This window comes from Oreochromis niloticus, linkage group LG23 (assembly GCF_001858045.2).
Source record: "Oreochromis niloticus isolate F11D_XX linkage group LG23, O_niloticus_UMD_NMBU, whole genome shotgun sequence".
Taxonomy (NCBI): Eukaryota; Metazoa; Chordata; class Actinopteri; order Cichliformes; family Cichlidae; genus Oreochromis; species Oreochromis niloticus.
In genome coordinates, this window is record NC_031986.2 from 31,332,853 (window position 1) to 31,357,957 (window position 25,105).

A 25,105-nucleotide genomic window follows, 5' to 3' on the forward strand; every position below is an offset into this window, starting at 1 on the left:
ACAAAGGAGTCAACTTGACCCAAAGTTATTAATCACACTGCTCATTTCTTTCAGAAACACAAACTTTTATTTTCAGTATGACACTAAATGCAAGCCTTGAGGCTAATTTTATTCTTCTTTAAGAAATTCAGTTCTTATTATAATTAGAAGACTATCAACAAAGGATATTTCTGAAAAGGAAATATAGTTCTGACCCTTATTCTTTTCTAGAGCTTCTGAAGCAACACCTATGAAACAGTCAAACATACAAAAATGTCAGCATGCATAACAAGCCTGTTTGTGTTGAGAGACAGCCCAATAAGGGCACTATGAGGAATGCAAATAAACAGAATCCAGAGTTCCGTAGAGTCCAACAAAAGACACCAGTCATAAGAACAGAGACAAAACGATATTTTAAATTATAATAAAATAAGACAAAAATCAACGTAATGACATTCAGTTCAAACAGAAGGCGTCAACTGTCCGGCAGGGCTCTCCTCTGAAGTCAGTGATGTGTTTCCAGCTCCACGATGGTCCACTCTCCCTGTGGAGAAGCAGCATCTTCTGGAGAGAAGCTGGTTACAGTAATGCTAGTGGAGGAGTCCTCCATGGGTGAGATAAGCTCCGCCCAACGTTTGAAGGTCTCCTTCTCTGGGGACAGGAAGGCCTGCGAGTCCAGACAGTCACGTGACAGAGACAGAGTCTGCTTGATAAGATACTGGGCCAGGTTGAGCTCCTCAGGTACGGGGTTTATGACACCCAAATTGGACGCGTGGTCTGTCAGGAGCTGCTTGAGCAGGCTCCAGTCCCGCTCGGCAAAATCGCTGCTTTTATCCCCATCCCCCGTTTGCTTTTCTTCCTCTGCTTGCCGTTTAACATTCCTGTCCTTGTCCGAAAAGTGCTCAATAGCTTCCCCCACATCCATCTCGTAAATGGGGGACAGGGCTTTGGATGGTCGGCGGTCATGTTTGCAGCTTTGATCCAATCTGTCACAACCAATGTCCCCTAAAAACAATTGACAATACTGCACAATGACAAACTGAATCATTCCTGCACAGGTCTTTTATTCATTTCAGAGACTAATCGCTGCAAACTAAACTAAAATTTAAAAAAAAAAAAAAAAAAAAAAAAAAAACATGGCAGAAAATTTACCCTTAATGCAACTGTTCCCTTTAAAACACACAACCAAAAACAAAACAAAAAAACCCAAAAAACCCACAAAAACCCCATAGTGATGTCAGGTGACGACAACACAGTGAGCGAGCAGTGATACTGATGATCACATATGATTATCACCACAAATTTCAAGTTCATCAGTTCAAAAATCACTCATCACTTTAGATATGCACGTCAAAAGGCAAACAGTTGCTTTGAAGGTAATATACAGAGGTTTGCTTTGCAGGATGCATCTCTTTATCCACCTGTTCAAACAAAGTAAGCCATGCACTACCAGCACCAGTGAGCTTTGCATTTGCCAGAAAGTAACAGTGATATGTTTTGATATTCACGTGCAGGCAGACGTAAAAAACAGACTTAAATACTGTCACAGAAACCGAAATGCGAGCAACAATGCTTTTACTTAGTTGCACAAAAGATGGCATAACACCATGTTTCTTTAGACATTCTTTGTCTTCTCTACTTTTAACAAATTACAAAAATGGCAAAAGACGAATAATTACAAAATATTTCACGGTTGCATAGGGATAAACCCTTGGAAGTGGTGCAGCAGGACTTCTTTTTCAGGAATATGATAGTGAAAAAAGAGAGACATGGCAGGACTATGAAGACTGCTCGAGACACACGTCACGCACGTTACAGAGGAGGCTACTGACACTACACAAAACCTACTGAACAGAAGGTGTATAGACAACAAAACACTTTCCTTAAAAGATGGACCTCTACTAGACACAGGTCTACTGGGTATGATGGAAGATAATGGACAAATCAAAATATAAAACATAAATCAAGGATGGTGCATGGTAATGATAAAGCAATTTCAACAACGGCATGCATGTGTGCTGGGCAAAATTTAAAAAAAAGGTAAACAAAAATCAGAAAGAGGTACAATCTTGAATACAAAGAAAAAGAAAAAGAAAAGCCAGGGAAACATTTCCCAGGACAACAATCTTTTCTGAGCAGCAGTGGCAGTTTGGTGTCATCTACTTTGTACAAACATTTTGTATATTTGGACTTTTAAGTCAGGTAGTCACTCTCCAAAGATTTGGAAGAAAAAGGAAAAGAAAAAAACCCTAACAATTAATTTACCTGATTACAATTTTGAAAAGGTGCTACGTATAGCATTTTAACACCAAAAAAATAAACTCATCTATGAGTGTAATTACTATGAACAAAAAAATAAAACAAAACATCACTCCGCTGCAGTTTCACTCACACATGATTCTCAGTCTTACTGAAGGTTTGAGGTAATCTGTTTACATGTAATAAGACATTGAACATATTTTATTACAGTCTGGTGTTTCCATGCGTAGAAGCACTTAAGTGCAACATTGTGACAACCGTGAAAGTGAATCAATGCGTCATGCATTAGTTTTTCTTAATGCGTCACTTTGCCATGTTTTTGCTCAGAAGATGGATGTCTACTGTTCAGTGCAGCAGTCAGTGTTATGTTGTGCTAAATCCTCTCCCTCTTTTTAAGTACTTGTACTTTTATTTTAAAAAAAACCCTGCAGGGGAACAGTGGAGCTCAGAAACTGCTGTTACACTAAAGCATACTCTAATAAAAGCTGTGATGCCACCTACTGGTTAATGGACTCATTGCACTTGGAAAGCTCATTGATTCTTGAGCAAGAGATGAGCATATTTAGACTTGGAGTGCCAAGTTATCAGCTGATGTTTGTATGCTTGGTTAACAAGCTGTATCAATAAACTGCACCTGTTATGTAGTGCTGAGTAACAGGCTAATAAATTACTAAAATTTCACTCACACAGACAGAAACTATCCAGTCTGTAACAGAGTTATTTTCAATTCAACAGTGGAGCTGATCTGGTGTGACTTTGGAGTCAGCCTCAGGTGGTTATTATCGGAGGAACTGTTTTTAACACTTCCACCCTGGCTTAATTTTTCAGCCCTGAAGGTTGCTGCTTGATATGCGTCAAAACAGGAAGGATGCAGCTAGAAAGTCATTTAGTTAAACTGTTCACATTGTCCAGTTTTCTTCTGATCGATTTTTTAGGTTTATTTCAACTGAATCAAAGTCAGTCAGAAAATTCCAACAAGACAAAATGTTTATTCTAATATTTGTGATTTATAATTAGCAATTTATAATTTTTGAGCTTTTAATACAATTAGAATTGGAGTACAAGTGTCCATGTAAAAAAAAAAAAAAAAAAAAGCCAAGCTACATGCTACAGTGCAATTTATCCCTAAGAATACACCAACAGAAAAACCAACACAAATAGTGTCAGAAAGAAAACAGGTGCTGTAGCAGCATGTTCTCATACAGCAGCCAGTGAAATCTATGAAAAATATCTTGATTACTGGCATAACAAAATGATCAACAATGGTCTTATAATGTGAGGAATCATACAAGCAAACGAAAATGAATCGATAAACTGGTATTAAAATGCTTTATGTAGCACCTTCAGCTATTTCAAATGATCTGTGGCTTAAAACGGCCAAAGATTCTTCCACTGCATAAAAGAAATGACAAAAATGATAAAAAAAAATTATTTTTTTTTTATGTACATAAAAGTGCATTGAAAAACCTATCTCACAAGCCTTGTCAGAAACAAGGCAGATTATTTTAGGCAAATACAATTTTATGATCATTTTTAATGAAATGTACACTGCTTTTCCCTTTGATGTGTAAACTGAGTTTGGGCCTACATGCCTCAAACTAAAGGTAGTTCAGTTGTTAAAAGATGTACAGCTTTGATGGGACCAATTTCCATCTGTAAAAGGATATTGATGTTGCAAATTCAAATTCACACCAGCTACATGAGAGGGCTGAGATGAGAGAAATTTTTAGCTATTAAAGAATTATGACTATAGATTTTATTTGAATTTGAACTTCTATTTGTTACTAGTTACTAAACTAGTACACTTTGTAATATCCTTTTTTCTGAAGGTGGGGTAAGGTACATACTGGAAGGAAGTAAGGTAAAGGAATTAAAGTAAAAGTGAATGAATCCTGTGGGGATAAAATATACCTTCACTGATGGAGATTGGGGGGATAAGATGGGTTTGGATTTGGGTCTAGGAAGGATCCGGAGATCATACATTACCTGCTGGAGATTGTGCAGCATGTACAGGAGAGTCCCCTGTCAACTGAGACTCATTTAAGTCTAGGTGTAAATCAGCTTTCTTGCTTTCTGAAGGATTGGAGTAATTTTTGCTCATCCCTCCATTGTACTGTTCAGTGTGACGTAGATCCAGATGGCATGGGCGTTCTTGGGGAGGCGTATCTCTGGTGTCAGAGCCCATGGGAGGACAGCTGGACTTCACTCTGTCTACCTGGATGTGATTTTCCTCCTTCTGCGTGGTGTCCTGGATCTCTGTAAGGAATACAGATTTTTCTTCCTGGTCCTCCTCAGGTTTTTTGTGCTTCATACCTGTGTTTTCAACATGATGTGGCTGGTGGTTCTGTTGGTCACTGGAAGGGGCGCCGCTGAACTGAGGAGCTGAAGAGTCATTCTCAAAAACATCACAGGGAGTCACATCTTGCTGCTGAGGCGGAGTTTGGACACCGCCCTCCTCTGAGCCCAACTCCTCGCACTCATCGACAGACAGCAACACTGACCGACGGAAGTTAGATGACTGATAGTCTGGTTGCTCATTCTCCTGGTCCACACCTTCGTCGTCAAAAGCCAGGTTGACAATCCCCTGAAAGTGTGGTGAGGGTTCGGTTGGCAACAGCGGACCCTGACCTGGAATCACTTCAACTTCTGACCGCTCGTCTTCTGTTTCCTCCTCCTCCTCATCTTCCTCCTCAGAGGAGAAGAGCTGGTGGTCAGGGACACTTTTTACAGTCACAGTGGCCTCAACTTCTGAGTGCTCCTCCTCCACTGGCACCTCATCTCTTTGCAACCAGGAACGAGGGCGTCGCCTTACTCCCTCTTCCTCGCTGGTGGTCTCCGCTTCTCTCCCACGCAGGCGGACCTCCACCCTCAACCCAGCCCCACCTTCATACATCTTCAACTCTTCCGGCGTGCTGGTGTCACTGCTGCTGCGACCCAAGAAGTCGTGACAACGCATGGTGCCGCACTTGGACACGCCTCTATCATTGGAGCAATCATCATCCTGTGAACCTCCAGCATCGTAGTCCTCTGAGCGGGGCTTGATGTCGTCAGAAGAAGTGGTGTGTGTGCTGCCGGTCTCGGATTCTGGGCTGACCTGATGGTGGATGCCGCTCCAAGAATCCTCTACAGGGGTTTCAGTGCTTCCCACGCTGCAGGGGGTATCTACGGGCTGTTGAGTGTCTCTTGGGGAATTTGGCGAGCTGATCTCATGAACGTCTTCGCTGATGTGAGCTGGGATGGCATTGCTTTGAGGCTGTTTCACTTTGCTTCCTTCAGTTTTTTTACAAACGTCTGCTTTAGGAGAACTGACACGGGTGGTGTTTTTAGCTGCTGGTGCATCACTGGTCTTGTCTCCTCCATCAGCAGTGTTTTCCAGCTGTACTTGAGACTTCTGGAGACTCTGCTTTGGGCTTGACTCTAGATGACGTGACTCTTCTCCATCCTGGTTTGATGGCTGTGTACTAGGTGCTGCAAGCTGAACAGAGGGTACTAACTGTGCAACATCTTTTTGCTCAACAGCATCTCCAGAGCCTTCGTTTGGACCCAGCTCTGTTTCGCAGTCTGCCTTTTTACTATTCACTGCCTCTTTTCCTTTAGGTTCTGATTGCTTGGAGGCAGCAGCAGCTGTACCGGAGGTTTTAGAGGTTCTTGCAGCTTTTGGTGAAGATTTCTCTGTAGATAACTCTGTAGTACTTTTTGGCTTTGATCCAGACTTGGCAGCTGCTACTGAGGATTGCCTGGAAGGAGCTGAGGAGGCTTTTGCTGGTTTAGCACTGGACTTCGCAGAGACTCCAGTGGCTGAAACAGGTTTTGTGATCTTCTTTTTAGGAGTTTCACTAACTGTTTTATCTGTTGCTGATGGTTTTGAAGGATCTTTGAAATCTTCTTTCCTGGGAGAAGCTGTTTTTCTTATGGAGGATCCATGTTTGGAGCCTTAAAGAAAAAAAAAAGGACAGAACATTAATACTATGCAAATGGTGTAAAGACAGACAAATTAAGAAGATTTTAAAACTTCACCATGGTGATCTGGTGTGCTCCTTCCCTTGGTATCTGCTCTTGCTGCTGTCAGTGCAGTGGCCACTTTCTCTTCTGGACCAGTCTTGGATTTGCTAGTTTCTCTCCCACTAGCTTTTTTGGATGGACTGATGAAACAGGCAGACAAAGCAATAAAATCAACCATGTGAGGAAATTATTTTTATTTAACAAATATTTAATTAACACTCCGGGACAATATCATCATAAAAATATTTACATGAAGAGCTGCAAAAAAAACAAATCAAGAATTAATATTTAACACCAGTGGGGGGCAGCAATGTTATTTCTCCAATTTGGTCAAGGGCAAGCTTCTGAGACATGAGCAGACTATAAATCCAAGGAACTTTTAGTGGCTACTTTGTGTCCTTGTGAAGGGTGTTTTTCTTGGCTTTTTAACAAAGTCAGACTTCAGGAACACAAACACAGAGGACATTTTTACAGTCTGAGACATGCTGTGGGCTCAAGGTCAAAATGTCTTTTTTAGCTGAGATCTTAGGAGAGAATTTACACAGCAGAGGTTTACAGAAGCTTCCTCCGATAGCTGCAAAAAACAGCAAAAAACAAACAAAAAAACCCAAACAAATTTAAAAAAAACATGATCAGTTTTCTCACAAAAATTTATGTGAAAAGACAATTTAGCGATAGCCATTCAACACAATCCACCACCCACACCACACTCAGATAAAAACTCAAAACTGACCCAAAAATGCAACAAAGATATTTTTCAATTATTTGTGGCTAAGCCAGAAAAAAAAGATTTGTTGGTTTCTTTCTGGGGAGCCAATGAAATATTAATGTGCTCCTTTGTGATGCAGACGTCAGGTGATGCTGACTGTGAAACAGATATTATTAACACCTTTGAAAGACCCATAACAGGCTTGTCAGAATACACTACACAGTTGCTTTTATCCTCCTGACAGCCACATGTGACCTAAAAAAAAATAAATAAATCAGGCAATAGTGTGCTGCAGTGCACATCTTAATTGCCCTAGATTTACATTACTAAACATGTGGTCTCACGCATGTTTGGTTTTCTACATACTGACTGCTTGAAACCAATGAGATTGAGCGAGGGTCTGCTGGATGTGCTTATTTTACAGTGCGTTTAATATACATGAACACAAAATTCTAACACTCTGCATTCTCACATCTCTATTTGGGTGACTGAGTTGTTTTTGACCTTCTGACATATTTCCAGTACTGCAGGTGGCAGAAGTGGGGTTTTTTTTGTTTGTTTGATTGTTTTTTTGGTCACAGAAATTTGAGTTATAGAAGAGCGTTGTTTATTACACTTTTCTTTTAAAGCTGCTTATTTACAGAAAGTTATTAGCCACCAAAATACAAAAGGAAGTGACTGTTTTTTTCCCAAACCCTTGAAGTGAACAGCTGGCTGTGGCTTGGGAGGTAGAGTGGGTCATCTTATGTAAGGGTCCTTGGGACCAAATTGCTCCCTATGCTTCCATCAGTGCATGAGTCTGTGCATGCACTTAAAGATAAAGAATAAAGCCTTGCATGAATGTTTGACCATGATTGAGTGAGTGAGTAAAAAGTGCTTTGAGTGCTCAGTTAGAGGAGAAAAAAGATATACAAGTAACAGTCCATTTAACATACTAAAACCTTACTTGAATGTCATTTGATACTAAGCCCCCAAATGGGTACATCTAAGGGGCAACCATTAGCATTTGACTAAATATATTAACATGTTAAGTGCTGCAATGCTAGAGTTAAACTCACCTGCTAGTCTTTGTTGCATCTGATCTCTGAGGTGGTTTTGTCATTGGGGATTTGGTTACTGCCTTGGCCTGGTGTTTGGGCTTTGCACCTAAAACAAAGAACATGGATCACATGCAGAACTGCTGCAAGCAGAAGTTTGTGAGTGCACTAATTTTATCCCTCCAACTATATTAAAAAAACAAGAGAGTAGAAGGAAATAATAGAAAGGTGGCCTAATGTAGATGCTCTTAGCGCTTAAGCTCACATTACAGGCAGTTGCTTTCAGGGTGGAGTACGGGGGGGACAATTGATGCTGCATTTGTACCAGCTGAGGCCCAGTTGAGCTGTGAACACTGATATCATTTGGGATTGCCGAACCTCTTTAAAGCTTCACTCAGTAAAAAAAGCTCAAAGTAATCAGTCACACCACCCTGTGTGACAGCTGTAAAGGGCTTTGACCTCTGCTGTTTTGTTTCCAAGGACAGGCACATGCACTTTGTTTCCTCATGAATCAACATTCGTATATGACACTGCCCTTGTCTTCCACAAAATCCCTCCTGGCCACAACGCCACTTTGATCATACTAATTAGTCTGGAGGCCCTTTCATATTTCAGCTACAGTTTTATCCCTGGAGCTGACTCACTGACACTTCAGCCTGGCTGCTGTGATGTACTATACAGTAATTGGTGTCAGTCAGAATGTAAAGAAGTCAATAAAGAATGTGAACCTGGAACAGAGTGGGTGTCATTGCGAGGACTGCTGGCACAGTTCTCTGGAGATGCACTGCCTGATGTGGATGAAGTGTTGGGCTGGGCTTGGGTGGTGCCAGCAGTGTTGTCAGCCTTTCCTGCTGAGCTCTTTTGAGTTTTCGTTCCTGCTGTTTGGCTTGCAGATGTGCCGCCCGTGGGAGAGGTTTTAGGCCTTGCACCTGGATTTGGCTTCTTTTCATGCTCTTTAGCCCCCGGAGAGCTTCTGGGGCCATTGGCACTGGCTATATCACGTCTAGCTCCCGCAGCTCCCGTGCCATTGACAACTGGCACCCCAGCTGATGCTGTCTTTGCTTTAGCTGCTACACCTCTGTCTGCTGCTTTCTTCACATTCTTTGCCTTGGATGTTTGACCATCCCCTGGTTTGTTAGCTGCCCCAAGTCCATCAGACTTCATGACTGATGCAGCACTGCGAGAGGAAGGGTTTCTGTTTACAGACACCCGCTGGGTCCTTTGAACAGGAGGACTCTCAGGTGCAGATGAAGGGCATTTTATAGCCCTTGACTGCAGGGGAAAAAAGCACATTAGTTATGTAACAGTATTACTGAAGTGAATTAATAAGCCACAAAACAGAGCACGCCTTAAGAAAGTAAATCATATTAGAGTTTCCTACGGAACACTAGAGCATACCATTAGAAACGATGCCATCTATCAACTCTGAGATCTATACAGCCGCCTGAGCACTTTATAGTTAGAGCTAAGCTATGAATTCTATTGTGCATCCCTTTTTCTTTTTTCCACTCAGAATCTATCAGCTGAACATTCCTCTTCTCACTGCTTCAAACCACCTCCTGAAAAATCTTTAGCAGCTCCACTGCTCCTAACCACTCGTGCCTAATATCTTGGCAATGTCTATCTGAAATGCCTCATCCAGCTTATCTTATCGACACATCTGCTGCTCTTTTCATACGGTATCCTTCTCCTGTGAGGGTAAAGCCATGATGACATATGGCATCTGATGGCAACAGACAGGTCACAACTTTTCTCTGAGCTAAAGCAGCCTCGCAATCATAAAACTCCGAGTCCTTAATAACAACCACAATAAATAAAAAAAAGGACCTTAAATGAGGAAACAAACCATTTAATAATATTACCTGTGAACTAGTGAATACAGGCTTTTTTCCAAGTCTTCGACTGTCCCCTTTATCAATCGCATCTGTCAAAAAAAAAAAAAAGGATGAAATCAATTTCATTTCAATAAGCCAATCAGACTTCTGCCAATATTCAAATCTGAGCATAACACAGAGGAAAAAGGTGAAACCATTTTCTGTCTCTTTCTTTCTTTCTTTCTTTCTTTCTTTCTTTCTTTCTTTCTTTCTTTTTTTTTTTTTTAAATCCTGCCGTCCTGATGTCTCGTTCGTTATCTGAGCTAAAGCAGCCATTCTGTTCATTCACAAATTCCCATTTCCACACCCTATGTTTACCACTAAAGAAACAAACATTAAATCAGTGGACTGATGGGTCACCTGTGTCTGGTAAGCATTCGTCCAGACAGAGGATGGCCATTTCTATAGTTCATATCTAATACTGACAAAAATTAAAGCGAAGTGAAATTTACTCTATTTGCTAAAAGTGCATCTGTTATGTTTGCATGCAAGAAGTGGATTCTGATTACAATAGGCAAGAAATGTAGCAGTAATAAGCACACACCAATACCAGCCAAATTCATTATTCATGCAGTACATTTCAACACACTTCTAAGAAAGCAGTGTATTATTAGTACGTGCAAAGCAGTGCAGAACGACAAAAAACAAGAATCCAGCCTTTCATTCACACCCATTAAAAAACAAGCATGGCGTATCTGGTGCCTTTACCATACTGCTGTGCACACATCTGCCAAACACTGTTTAAATATAGCTTAAATGTGTAGAAAAGAGCCCTGGCTAGACAATAAATTGGTTAGCAGTGGCCAGGTTACAGTGCAGAAAGAAGCCAAGAAGTATTAAATCAGCCAACAGCATATGCTTCGGAGCTTTGGTTCCTCTCTAATGATGCAGAACCACTGCCTCAGCACTAGGCTGGGTTAGGGAGAGTGAGAAAAAAAAAAAAAACCCCACTTACATCCACACACCGCATTAAGAACCTTCTGTGTGCCTGGATATAATAGGTCCCATAAATGGAATAAAATTCTTTACCTGCCAGTATCCTCTCTCTGTGTTTGGATGATAGACTCTCCCATCCCTGCGTGTGGCGAACCGCGTAAAACGTCTGAAGCAGGAAGGTCCAGAGCCGCCCGCGTAGCGCACAAATCTCTTGCCTGAACGGCTGGCGGTAATACAGAGGAGAGAGGGAGGAGAAGAATGGAAGGGGTGCGCTAAAGCACAAGCGAATCAGCAGCTGCTTCAAGAACCCTTCTCCATGGCAACAAATACCCCCTCCCTTCTCCCTTTGCTCGCTGAATCTGCCCCCTCCCTCTCCTTCCCCGTCTCTGTTGCAGAATCAACTTGGGCTCCCTTGAGAGAAATCTGTGATGTCACGGGCTGATGCAGACACTCCTTTTTCCTCGCTTGATTCTAAAAAACAAGGCTGGACAAGTAGGGAGGAGCGATCTCCACCTCTTCCGCCTTACCCACAACACATACCCTTCTCTGGCAGACACACAGGGTACGCAGATTAGTGAGGGCTACACGTCACAGTCTCCCTCTGCTTAATCCATTGTGCCGTACTGTACAGTATTTAGAGGGGTTATGTGCTTTGACATGTTCAGCCAGGTCACTTTCTCCTGCAAGTCCTCTCACAAGCTTAACGTTCCTGCTTGAATGGTTTTATTAGTGTGTTTAACAAAACAGGGACACATTGCATGCCACTATTTCTATGCTTGTTAATGCAACTCAGAATTAGAATCCACATTTTTTCCATTTTAGTTCCTTTTCTATAGAAAACATATTACAAGGGGCCTCTAGAAATGTTTGATCTGTCATGTCTGTAATTTATAAATTAAAAATACAACTGTAAAATATTTCACCAAATCTCCAAAAGTCACAGGATTAAGAGTTGTGTGACTATTTTCCTCCTTACTATCTTAGATGTTTCAGTCTTTGCATTGCATTTTGTGTAGTATCATTAGTCCTCCTGATTTAAATACAAAAAGACTGTGTAAACTTTCACTTGCAACTTTCAGTGTAGCCCCACACCTCTTGTGCAGGGCAAAATTAAAGAGAAAAGGTGAAGTGACCACAAAAAAACCAAACAAACTGCAAATTATAATAAATAAATAAACACTGGATGCACAGGATGAATATTACAAGCCTTCTGTCCTTGGTGAAAGATGCTAGGAGATTACTAGGAGTACATGTAAGTTCACCAACACTCAACCAAGCAGAAACTGTCACACGTGTAGTTCTCCATGTGGCGGTGGGATCTGTGTGCAAGCATTTACACTCCGACAGAAGAAGAGAATATGAAGGATGTTTCTGGAGACTAATTTCCTAAAAAAGAAGAATCTCAAAACTGAGAACATTTTCGCTGACAAGATTAAATATTGTGTGTATATTTCAAAACTATTTCAAATCATGACTCACATGTGTCAACAAATATTTAACCAATAACCCACATTTTGTGGCATGTGCAACACTCCACACAGGTTAGTTTGCTGAACATAGCTAACATTAGCAGTGCTACCACCAGTAGCCTTCTTTGCCTGCAGGTTAACATCCAGCTGATTGTACAGAAAGTGGTAAAGTATGTTTGTTTTCTCTGACACAGGCTACATGCAACATCCATGTTGCATGTTAAAATCCTGTAACATCATCTGTCTCTCATTTTCCACCTTGCCTTTTTAGGGTTGTTTCCTTGTGCTCCCCCATTACCTACCACTTAAAGTGGCTGCGAAAAATCTTAGAACCAACAGTTAAGTGGTGTCGTACATTAATAAAACATAATGTTAGAATATTTAGTCCTCCTATAATGTTGCTGATTTAACAGATTATTAAATACGAGGGTAAAATAATGTTTGCATAATAACATGATTTTGACTTGTCAACAAAAATATTGGCGTAACATTTCCTGGGCGAACTAAAATTTGCTTGCTTGCTTTTTCAGGTGGTCTAGGTGACTTACTATTACCCACCTTTGATTGTAATTAATGTTACAGATCTACATGGACTGAACTAAGCAAGGAAGTTTCATTTGAACTGCACTACACAGATGTGATACAGTAATATAATAGAATTGTGACTCATTTCACCTCCTCTGGTTGTTGCAATCGCCTCTCCATGCAAAAATCCCCCTCAAAGTCATCTCTGCAAAGCGAGTGCACAGCAGTGAAAAGGTCACAGCAGTTATCCACAGTCACACCTTCCCTGATGGCTGAACAAAGCTTCCTTAAAAGCGTGGGCTCTCTAGTAAACTCTTCTCTCTGTAACGCAATCAGACATAGAGATAAATATGGGGGCTGCTTCTTGTTACATTTCCAGACCATCACAATAAATCAAAGTGTATTTGTATGGCTACTTCACCAACTCACTATGCAAAGGTCCTTGAAAGCCTGAGTGTGGGTGACTCTGGGGAAGTGCTGCACAATGACACGCAGGCTCTCATCCTGCAGCTCTGTGGCCAGGCTTCTCACCTGTTGGGCCCACTTGACTTCAGGGAGAGAGCCAATCAGCTGCTCAGTTCCACAGAGCATGGTCACTGCATTCTGCACAGTCTGCATGGAAACATCTATAAGCTAAAGAAACTCTTGCTACGTGACAAAACAAATTAAAGATGAATGAGCACAACTCTATACAAAACCACTCTTTTACTCGTGCCCAGGACCTATTGATCAATTGAGGGATTCCCCCGCGTTGTGCAACCACTCTTGGCCAGCACAGAATCCTAGTACTTGGCAAGCATGAGCAATATATCCCCTCCCCCCCGCAGGATGCTCACTATCTCCTTTGGAGTGATGTAAGACAGGCTCACGACTCAATTATGAATAAAAAGGATGGATCACTCCCCATCTGTCTGCATCATATTCTTCAATCACCCACCCATTAATAACCGAGAATTTAATAAAGGTCATCTTTAATTAGATCATGTTCAAATTTCCTTCCTGTGAAAAAAACAAAACAAAACAAAAAACAAACCACAGCTTGATGATACTTGTGCTATTATATGAATAATTACAGCTGCCGACTCTGGGAGGGACAGACTCACCATTGTTTCAGTTACAGCTGTTAGGCAGGCTCTGTGGAGTTCAGGTGGCAACAGGGAGAAGTTCCTCTCACACCAGACTTTCACAAAATGCTCTGCAACCCACCTAAAATGACATATTAGAGATTAATAGGATGGGTAATTTTCAATTCAGCAATTTTACCACTTATTCCAAAATAATTTCTCTGCACCGTAACCCTGAGGCTCTGAGTATCAGCCAGCACAGTGTTGCTTGAGGGAAGAAAAAAAAAAATGAATGAGTGAGTGAGCATGAGAGGCTTGGTAATGCACTGCTGCAGAGAACAGCACTGTTCGGTTCACCATCCCAGTCGCGTGACTCATCAGACTCAATAGACACAACGGGGCAAGGGCACCCCCTCCTCCCCACAACTTACATCTACACACACCACTTCAAATAAGAACCATCACAGCCAGCTCACAGCCTCCCTCAACACATCCGATTCCTCTGACCTACATTCACACGGTTCTTGCCCACTCACTGCAGAGTGCAACACCACAGTGTGCAGTAGTATCAGATGCGAAACTGAAAAAAAGACTTAGACGCACATCACATGTGAAGTGTATAAAATCCGAGAGCAGAATAAAAATATGTAATATCTGCTGTAAAACTGGTGTTTTGTTTTGGTGCAAAACACCAGATTTCTTTGAGCTTCACTGTTCCACTGAAGCAAAATTCATTTACTCTCATGTGATGATGTGATAGCTTCATTGGTTGCCAAAGTAAACTCCTTTACTGAGCACTGTGGTAGTTTGAAACACGCCACGAAAGGCTCTGTAATGGGAAACACAGCATCAGAAGAAAAAATGTAGACACCCAGACATCAATTCACGCAGCATTAATATTAAGAGGTTGGTAAATTACACTGAAATTATAAATACACAAGCCTAGCATGGGACAAATATCACATATTTGTTTGCAATAATTATCCCAGGTCCCCTGGTATTACGCATCCTGTGCACAGGTCTAACTCCTATGAGAGTTATGAATGATGCATTGGCAATTATAAGATAAATTATGAGATAAATTTGTGAAAAAGTCACAAGTCAAATTCCTGTTTTCTTGGCGTCAAGCACAGCTGGGTGAAGGTCCTAAGAAGGCAGTGCTCTGGATCACTTGAAGCCATAGCTCAATCAGAAACATCAAAAGTAAACAATGAATCAAAACTGAAAATAAACTTTGTAACAAATAAAGAATGTGCTAAATAAAGAACTACTTTATTTAGAATAACTCCAATCAGCAAAAGATCAGTCAAATGAATGCTGTGTAGTTGTAGTCTCAAACAAATCTCAGAAGGAGAAACAAAGCCAATGGGGTGAGCTAAGCCACAGCGGCATTTCACAATGGATGATGGAAAAAAAGAAACAAAATCTCATATTGACTGATTCTAAGTTTGAGAGTTTTGGCAGTAACAGACACCTCAATGGATCAACACTGAAACACCATTACGGGAACCTTAGAGTCTATACGTGTGATTTGCTACTCTGGACATCTGCACTGAATAGACTCCAGCCAGGCCCAGGCTAAGAAGACACAGCAGTCCATTCTTTGGAGAGATGGAAACCTTGTGAGTATATGCGTTTTTAAGCCGTAAGAAAGCTTCCAAAAGTGTGGGAGTCTTGTTAAATTGCCCAAACAGTGCTGAGTGCAGACACTTACCGCTTACACTGCATATGGAGGTTTTGAAGGCCTAAGGCATGTGTGAAAGAGAGGCACTCAAGGACTGTTCTCTGAACTCCATCAGCTGGCTGCAAGCGCACACAGACAAGAAAAAAAACAGCAATAAGAGTATATAAAATGCTTTCAAACAGTTTCATTTAGGATGCAGTAGCATTCACTACTTAGAGCAGGGGTCCCCAATCCCAGTCCACAAGGGCCAGTGTCCCTGCAGGTTTTAGATGTCCTTGATCCATCACAGCTGATTTAAATGGATAAATTACCTTCTCAACATGTCTTGAAGTCCTCCAGAGGCCTGCTAATGAACTAATCATGTGATTCAGGTGTGTTGACTCAGGGTGAGATCTAAAACCTGCAGGGACACCGGCCCTCATGGACTGGGATTGGGGACCCCTGACTTAGAGACTAAAGAAAACGAGAGCCGATTACCTTTTTGAAGAGATTTTCTAAGGACACGTAAAGCTAAATGTGTGGAGACAGTAACCACCACAACTTTTTTTTTTTTAATTCATAATGCCACATACTATATGTACATAACAAAAGGACACATCCTGCATTAAACTAGGGACTTTTCTCAGGCCATTGAAGACACATGACTGTGTGAAGATTGTGTGTGAAGGCTGGAACTATTTTTTGCTGTGTGATCATAAATTCAACATATCTGAAAAATCAAACTTCAATGACATGCTGGTCTTAATGACATTTTCATTCAAGTCCATGAAATCCATCCATCAAGGTACTCTGCTCGTCACCAGCTGACCTTAGGAAAGAAGCGGCAGTAGTCTCGGGTCAGAACCATCTCCACTACATCTTTCAGCCCCTCCAAACCCAGCATGTCTGCAGCCAGCACCACCTGACTGTGGAACAACAGACACCACATCCAGGTCAGCATATTTTCTTGGTTCTGAGTTTTATTTCTGCCAGTTTCGTGTACATACAATACCTGGCACTGGCCCTTCTGGGCAGATCCACAATGGCTCCGTACATGAACTGAAGCAAGATTTCCATCTCATCTGGCCCCAAGCTAAAAAGATTAAAACAAACTCTTTATAAGCCTTGAATTGGAGGTTAACAAACGAAACTGTCCCAGATCTCACTCTAATATTCTCGAGCTATGCACATTTCTTTGGCTATAAAGCCGAATAAGCCGGTAAATAAAAATCAATTTATCATGCAACACTCAATCCATGTGCAATGTAGGGGCCTCACAGGTTCCCCTACATGTGCAGGCACTCTATTCTGATTTCTGTCTTCCCCGTTACCCTTAGATCAGTAATGCTGAGGTGTGTGACACGTCTCTCCCTGGAGGGAAAAATGGGCTTCATTTGCCTCTGCCATTCTGAAAGAAGGAGAATGCGGGTGGTGATGGCGATGCTGAGTGGGTGGGTGGTAGCGGGGGCTCTTCAGGAGGAAAAGGATGAGAAGACATTTATGTGCCTCGCAGAGGAAACATTCCAACTTTGCTTGGTTGAAATCTGAGCCAACTATATGAGATTTCACTGACAGCACACCGGCTGTCTGTGTCTGTTTTTGAAGTGTGGAGTTAAACATGGCATTGTGAGTGAAACCACATACAGTGCAGAGCCACCTCTGTAGCAACGCATGAATAATTAATGCTCTATATGCAACTGCACAGTTCAGAAATTACGTTAGACCAGAAGTGGAGGTGTATTATTGATCCCTATGTCCTGCTGCTATGTGATGCTGATGTACTGGCCTTACCCTTGCAGAGTGATGCGCTGTCTGGAGCTCTCCATCCAGCTCCCGCTAAGCATTGCTCGGAAGTACTGAGATCGTGCACACAGGATTGCCCTAGAAACCCAATAAAGCAGACAGCTGCATGTCAGAGAGCCACCTACCATTTATTTTTTACATCATTTGCAACTGAAATTGTTTGCACTTAAGCAGCTTTGAAGTGACAAGCGAGAAGAAAAAAATAAAATAAAAGACATTGAGTTTTCTTGAATCTTTAAAGGCTATTTTTATTCTCACTGACCTGACTGTACCATCACTGGTATAAAAATACACGAGACTAGAATATTTATAAAGGCATTAAAGACACAAGAGATTTTTCTGTAAATTCCTTTTTTACTGTACACCCTTGAGTCCTCATTGCTTTCTTTCTTGTCTTATGGCAGTGTTTATCAAATATTAGTGGCGTGTAAAATAAAGTCTAAATGTGGTAAACCACATTTGATTTTCTTAGGCTAAATAGGAAAGAAGGCAGTTTTGTTTCACAAATGCTTCTGGCAGATTTTGTTAAGGTAAAGATACCTCTTCAGTCAATTGGTTTAACAGTAGGTACAGTTTCAGGTGATCAAATAGTTTTGGTTGACTACAGCTGAACTCTAACAGTCAATCCATTTTCTTTACCACTTATTAAATCCAGGGTCATGGTGAGCTTATCCCATGTGTTCATTAGTCAAGAGGCAGGGTACACCCTGGACAGGTCCCCAGTCCATCACAAGGCTAACAGACAGAAACAGACACCCATTCACTTTCAAATTTTCACCTTCAGCCAATTTAGAATCACCAGCTGACTGAGCATGCATGTTTTTGGACATGCCATAAGAAGCTGGCGTATCCAGTGAACACCAAGCGGGCAAACTCCACACAGAAAGCCCCCTCCCCCCAAAAAAAGAACAACAAAAAGATAAAGAGCCCAGCTTCTCCTATCTGCTCAGCTTTTGCTGGCTAATGGGTCCCCTGAGCAGGAGCTGGGAAAATCCTGTCTCCATAGCTACTACAACCTCTGCACTGCTGAATGACCACCCACCACCGCTGCTTCACATTTGCATGAGTCAACAGCATACGCACAAGCGCCTTTTTGTTTAACATCTGATAAATGTGGCTGTGATGTGCTGAGGTGAGGACGCTGCCTCCGATGTTATGAGAACCAAAAAATAACCAAGAAATTGATGGAAATCACACCTAGGCGCTTTAAATTCAATCCCATCAACACATAACACTTAGAGAATCTGTGGGAAATGTATCAGAGGAAACAAAGAACATAATAAGGCAAATAAAGATATACCAAGCCAATTTTTTTCAGCCTTAAAACAATACCTATACTTTGGTTTTTGGATACTGCTGATACTGACTACCTATCAAATACTTGTAAAAAGTCCATAATCTGCATTCCTCACTCTGATCAAGAAACTATAAATTGTTCCTTTATGTGTGAGGAAACATCAGGCTTGACTTCAATACTGCTGGATTGAACATTGGATTGGTAATTATTATTAAAAGAATAAATTACATCAGACAAAGATGAAAGACAAAATGAACTTATTTATGTTATTCACCAAAAATATTTGCTCGAGTTTTATTTGAGCTCGGTGAGTCTTTACTGCATACTATTTTATGGTCATCCTAGTTTTTTCCTTTCCAGCCTCACCTGTGGGGAACAGCTGACAAGAGACAGGTGACGTGTAATAATGTTAAGCTTCCCAACAAACTTTAAACCAAACATAAGGAGAAAGAGAGGAGCTGACAAAGAAAGCAACATGGTCAGAGCTTTCAGTCACTTGGTTGGAGTTTGCAGTTAAGTCAGCTGCAAAGAGACAAAGCAAAGCTGCTGGGGTAGCAGATGTGAAATACCTCTAAATTGTATTACCTTCTTCCATACTATATTAGCTCTCAAGCCAGCCATTAGTGCACTGCTGCTGCTGCTGAACTGTGGTGTAATGAACAAAGAATAAAACAGACACTACGTGCTCAGCCTAATTCAGCCTTCTGAGTCAGAATCAAACAATATCCGATCCAAATACTGCGCCGATTTTTGGCCAACTCTAATTCAGTGAAATGACCTGAATTAACTTAACTGTGTCTTACAGTGTCACCTCACTTTCTCATTCATATAACACATCCCAGTGTTTTAATCTTTACTTGCTTTCATTCAAATTGCACGTTTTGATTTATGGTGAAAAAAAGGGTAATTTGTGTATATGATCATATAAGCATAGATATAATTGTAAATTGAGCTACAAAAAAACCTTCTTTTCTTTTTATTCCCAATGTTTGGATACAGATGGCTGAAAATGTTGCCATGAATAGATCTACCTGTGGCACGAGAAGACCTGATCTGCTACTTGGATGGTAATGTCACACTGCTCTCCCCTTTGGTACAGATCCAGCAGGTCAGCTCCAAGGCCAGAGGCTGGCTCGAGAACAACAGCATCTGCACACAAGTTGAGAAGGATAATGAGGAAGGACAGGAAGTGGAAGGTGAAAAAAGAGGAAAGCTTTAGGCTTATATTAATCTGCTGAGACCACACACAGAATGTGTGTATATGAGATAGCGCTCAGTAAACCACCTTAAAAAATACTGTAAAATATAAAACCAAAGTAAAATCATGAACTATCCACAGCATGGCAATCCTGTAATTACCAACAACAACAGGGATCTCAACGCGATTAGCTCTTAAGTGGATTATGGCTGAGATAACATGATGGGAAGAAAGTGGAGGCGGGAGAGTTGCTGAGCAGCTGAGCCGTCACATAACCTGAAATAAACCCTTCATGGAAAAGAGGCTGGATCTGTTTACCTGATTCAGTGGATCTATGAAGGTCTGCTTTGTCGGGAGCAGGCAGAGTACTTTCTGGCACGGAGCCCTCAACATCTGGGATTATTGGAGCCGAGCACATGCTCTGGTCTGCTGTGTAAACTCGCCTGCAGGGGGGGAAAGACTAAATTTAATTAAGAATCTTTCATACATATTTAAATGACAGTCTCATCTGATGCAGCTAGGCGATCTAAAGTGTGCCGGATTTGCTGTTCCTGCTCAGTGAAGCATTTAATAAAGAGGCTAGCAGGCCAGACCTCTGCCCTAACAGCTTCTGAAAGGTGATTGCTCTGCTCTGGGTATTGTGTTATTGTATCCGTTTGAGTCATGTTTACAGTCAGAATAACAAAAGAGGAAGAAAAACGAACCAAACAGACATTTTCTGAGTGGTTTCTCCCAGAAAGAAAACAAACAAACAAACAAAAACAAAGAAAAAGCAAAAACTCTTTACATCTTCCCAAGCCAACTGGATGGTGTAATCACTAAATCACTTAATTGAGATCTGCTCATTTTGGATTTAATTTTTTTGAGTCTTCTAATTCAAATAAACATCCAGAAATACTGCTTCTCCCCACCTCTTTCTTTCCCTTAATCTCCTGAATTAATATATAAAATTTAGAGTTCTTTGTTTAACCAACATGCTTAGCTACACTGTAAAGGAGACTGACACACAGGATGAGTTTAAGTTTAAGTAAAATTTGAACAAATTTGGTAACACTGCTGAACAGATCACTTTTTCCTGCACCACCACAATGGTGGTCATTTTCATAAGGATTTCTGAGCAGTTTTTTCATTTTAGTAATAAGGTTGTGTGAGGTTTCATTTAAATTTCACCGTCTACAAAAATTCACTCTGCTTCCCACCTCTATAGCAGGAAAAAAAAAAAAGCTGAACCCTTTCAGTAGCAGCAGTTTCTATATGACCTTATTTAGAGTGCAATGTCTAACTATTAAGAACCTCTTCCAGAACTAGGTAATAGAATAAGTAGTGCTGCTGTGAAAGAAGTTTTAAAATGACTTCTCATTTCTGTGGCATTGCAGTCATAAGAGGAAGGCTTCTTGTCCTAATTTTAATTTGCTAATGAGACTCCATTCATTGGATCAAAGCCTGCGCTGCAAGGCTTTGGTTAAAACTCAGTTTGGTATTTGTGCGTCTCAGCAAGAACTTGAAAATGAGCAGTGTAATTTATTATTCAATAGCTGCAGCATTTGCAGAGCTCACTGAATCAAGATTACCAGCCCTTCAGAATAAATATGGAGCACTTGGCGCCCCCTGTCAGACAGACACTGAAGCAGCAAAGATAACACATCAGGGAATGACTACTGTCTCATAACACCCCTACTAGGAAGCAGATGTAGAGCAAAGGTTTCATGTATACTCAGGGAAATGACCTACCTAAGGAAATCTTTGAGCCCAGACAGCTCATAGTCTGGCAGATGGATGATGATGGGATCTTTGTGCGTCTGTCCCTGAAGGACATCAGGAGCTCTGGCCAACAATACAGCTCTGTGTGCTCGGATCGAGCCAGAGCCAGCATACAGAGAAACATCAGCCTCCAGTTCCTCCTGGAGTAGCCTGGGGAAACACATCACAACACTTTACCAACACTTTATCAGGGGTGTTTAACAAAATAAATAAAACAACAAAAGTTGGGAGACAGTTTCATATTTCATTGATCTTTAAGAACAAACACAGAAAGGAGACAATGAAGAAAAGGCCCAAGGCTCTGAAGATTCATCTGATGGCCCATTTTTCCACTTGAGAATAATAATAATAATAATAATGATTGGATTGCATTTATATAGCGCTTTACAATTCCACTATTCAAGCTACAGTTGTAGCCACAGCTGCCCTGGAGCAGACTGACAGAAGCGAGGCTGCCATATCGCGCCATCGGCCTCTGGCCAACACCAGTAGGCGGTAGGGTAAAGTGTCTTGCCCAAGGACACAACGACCAGGACAGAGAGCCCGGGGATCGAACCTGCGACCTTCCGGTTACAGATGCGCTTCCCAAACCCCTGAGCCACGGTCGCCCAACAACACAGAGTCCTGAGGTGGTCTTATTATCTCATCCAGCCTCAATAACCAATGAGCCAGAAACCAGTCAGCCGATGGCCAACTGGACACTATGACTTCAAACTCTGGTGCTGTGTCCACTTGTATTACCCTTTGATTAGAAATGCTGCCCGTGCAGCAAGGAGTTCCACATCCCAGAGTTTCCATTCATCTGTAAAACCAAGTGCAACTTTGCAAGATTTATATTCTAGATCCACTGATCCTACTATCTGAGGAAAAGCCCCACCCACGACATTTCTTAAATGCAAGTTCGAAAGTAACTAAATATAGTAAACACTGTACCTTCGAGAGGTTATTCAACAATATTTCCTCTGTTTCTGTGTTCTTTTATCACATCATGAATAATTATGGTTTTCACAAATACACTTCTGTCATTTCTTATTATTAACTCTAATATGGTGCCAAGCACGCTTAAGAGACATTTGGAGAGCAATCTTTTTTTTCCCCAAAGGAAAACTTGGCCTGATTCAAAAGAGCACTGGCTGTGAAACAACATCATTTATTAGACTGTGTCAAAATGTTCGGTAAGTACATGTAGGTAACGTATATGCCAATGAAGCTTCTTAAAAAGACAAGAAAATGTCAGGTGCCTTCATCCAACAGTACAGAAAAAGAAATACTGACAATATGTGAGATGACATGGGTTACTATTTCACAAAGAAAGAATGAATACAGGTCTGAAAAACAGCTCTATACTCTTAACATTTAAACAGCACTGGAGTTACTGCTAAAGTTATTTTTTCTCAGTTATAGTGATGAATATCCCAGTGTGACACCAAATCTATAATCAATAAAGCTGTCTGACAGGCTGTGCAATCGGCTTAAATGCTATGAGTGTGTGTGTGTCACTGAACATTCAGAAAATCTAGTCTGGGTTTCAAGGTGCAGACAGTAGATTTTAACTCCAGCTTTAATTTTTATAACCACATTTTGCTGCTTTTTTTTAGAAGCTTTTAATTGAATCTTAGAAATATTTTTTTAAGAAGCATACAAAGGTGGCATAGTGGTTAGCACTGTTGCATCACAGCAAAGGAAGGTCCTGGGTTCAAATCTGCAATCTGGACAGGGACCTTCTGTGCGGAGTTTGCATGTTTTCCCCATGTCTGCATGGGTCCTCCCTGGTGTAAAGTCATAAAACTCAATCTTAAATTGAAGATTCTCTTTATTTGCAAAATCTGATATTGAATTCATTAAGCTAAAAGGGGTCTTTTTTTGTTTGATTTAATCAGCTCTTTCTACAAGTTCACATTACTGGACACAGGAACTGGTCAATTTTATCCTTTGCCAGCTCGGAACTGCCTTGGACAGCTGGATGAAAACTTGTGGCATATGTGTCAAAGCCCACCCTTTAACACTGAGCTTTATGGGTCAGTGTAAGACACCTTACCTGTTCAGGTCTGCAGACAAAGCAGACGATAAACATCTCTTCAGCTGATCCTTGTGTTTGCGCTCTTTGACCTGGAATTCGAGTCTCGCTGCCTCACTGGTGATCATGGTGTGTTATGTTCTCTAAAAGTGAGACAAGAGGGAAGACACACTTCAGCTTGTGAACTCAAAGGTGTTCTGGTGGAATGAGAACCAAATCGTCCAGTGGCATGCTGTGTGCACGCTATGACAAAGTGAGGCAGATCATCACAAACTGTGGCAACTACACCAACAAGGATCACCTGACAAGTGCTGTCACATAGTCCAGGACAACAAAAGGCTACTGCATTCACCTATTTTTTCGTAATCATATGCTGCAATACCATCTTTCTCCACAGTCGCTGACTCATATTCACTTTCCTTTTCTATCCAAAGAGGCGCTGTTAGCCAAGTTTAGCGAAATCAATGAAACCTGGAAGCTGTGACCGCAATAACGACACAAATTCATCACGTTACGTGACCGAGAAATTTATTTAGCCGTACCACTAAAAAGGATGATGATGTTATCCATGGTAAAATACCTGCTTTCGTGTGTTTCCAACAGAAAACACACCCAGCACCACAAATATAAACCAGTCTCTGTTTGTGCGAAGTTTAATACTCAATAAAGCAATCCTTTTACAAAATTAAATACACGGAGTCCAACTTCACCTGCTCTAGCCCAGGTGTTTCCTCGTTCTCTGTGGGCTCCAGTTGGTACTGTAAGCAAATCAATCTCATTTTCCTCTGGCTGCTAGCATGCTAGCTACGAGGAGCTACCGTTAACAGTAAGTTACCCTCTTTAACCTTTAACTACCCTCGTCAAAAAAAATACACCTGCACAAATTAACTCCAGCCGATAGCTGCCTGCGAGCACGAGGCTCGGTAACTGCTCGTTAAGGCTAAAATAAACGAATATGCTGACCCACTGACCAATGTTGTTGACATCACTGCTACACGCTGTTCGCCACCCACTACGACGCGGTTTGTCAAACGAAGAAGGAGTGGACAAGCCTAGAAGCTTCGGCACATGCGCAGTACACCTAAAAAGCTACCTAGCTAAAGAAAACGATGCATTCACGTACAGCCTCTTCTAAACAGAAACGCCAAGAATGGACGGGTTTGTTTGGGTGAATACTTCAGAGATGAGAGACATGGAATGTAGCGCCACATTTTGAAATCTATTTTCTTTTATATAGTAGAAGTGATGATAAATACAGAAAGAATGAAAGCATGCTAAAGTGACATTAACAAGAGAAAAAACTAGAATTATCAAACAACTAGAAGGAGGAGGGTCGCGTACTGGAGCGGGCATATATGGCAGGAATATGAAGATTTCAACACATTTAGAAAAAAAACATAATTATGAAAAGTTAGAGTGAAACCCCACCCATAAATATTTCATATTTTATTGTGGTTCACAGTGTCATATAAAAAATGTTGCTTTTGAAAAAGCTAAAGGCTTTTTTTGTTT

At 41.2% G+C, this 25,105-nt stretch overlaps 1 protein-coding gene across 5 annotated transcripts; it reads right to left on the bottom strand.

The window, feature by feature from the left end:
* Positions 1 to 44: 44 nt before the first annotated feature.
* On the bottom strand, positions 45 to 24,652 carry btbd8 (BTB domain containing 8). 5 transcript variants are annotated; one of them, XM_005451154.3, is made up of 19 exons: positions 24,565 to 24,652; positions 23,615 to 23,736; positions 21,547 to 21,726; positions 20,134 to 20,258; positions 19,649 to 19,766; positions 17,309 to 17,398; positions 16,530 to 16,610; positions 16,347 to 16,443; positions 15,569 to 15,657; positions 13,894 to 13,996; positions 13,220 to 13,402; positions 12,941 to 13,111; positions 10,890 to 11,019; positions 9,849 to 9,910; positions 8,715 to 9,258; positions 8,008 to 8,095; positions 6,256 to 6,380; positions 4,225 to 6,171; positions 45 to 984 (listed from the first exon to the last, which is right to left on the bottom strand). In XM_005451154.3, the coding sequence occupies exons 2-19, from the start codon at positions 23,719 to 23,721 to the stop codon at positions 485 to 487; spliced, it is 4,740 nt and encodes a 1,579-aa protein (XP_005451211.1). In that variant the 5' UTR covers positions 23,722 to 23,736; positions 24,565 to 24,652; the 3' UTR covers positions 45 to 484. The 5 variants fall into 5 exon arrangements, with proteins under 5 accessions (XP_005451211.1, XP_005451212.1, XP_019207376.1 ...); XM_005451155.3 differs by lacking the exon at positions 24,565 to 24,652 and adding an exon at positions 24,304 to 24,557; XM_019351831.2 differs by lacking the exons at positions 20,134 to 20,258; positions 21,547 to 21,726; positions 23,615 to 23,736; positions 24,565 to 24,652 and adding an exon at positions 19,203 to 19,262 and having other exon boundaries at positions 19,649 to 19,694.
* Between the last annotated feature and the right edge of the window lie 453 nt (positions 24,653 to 25,105).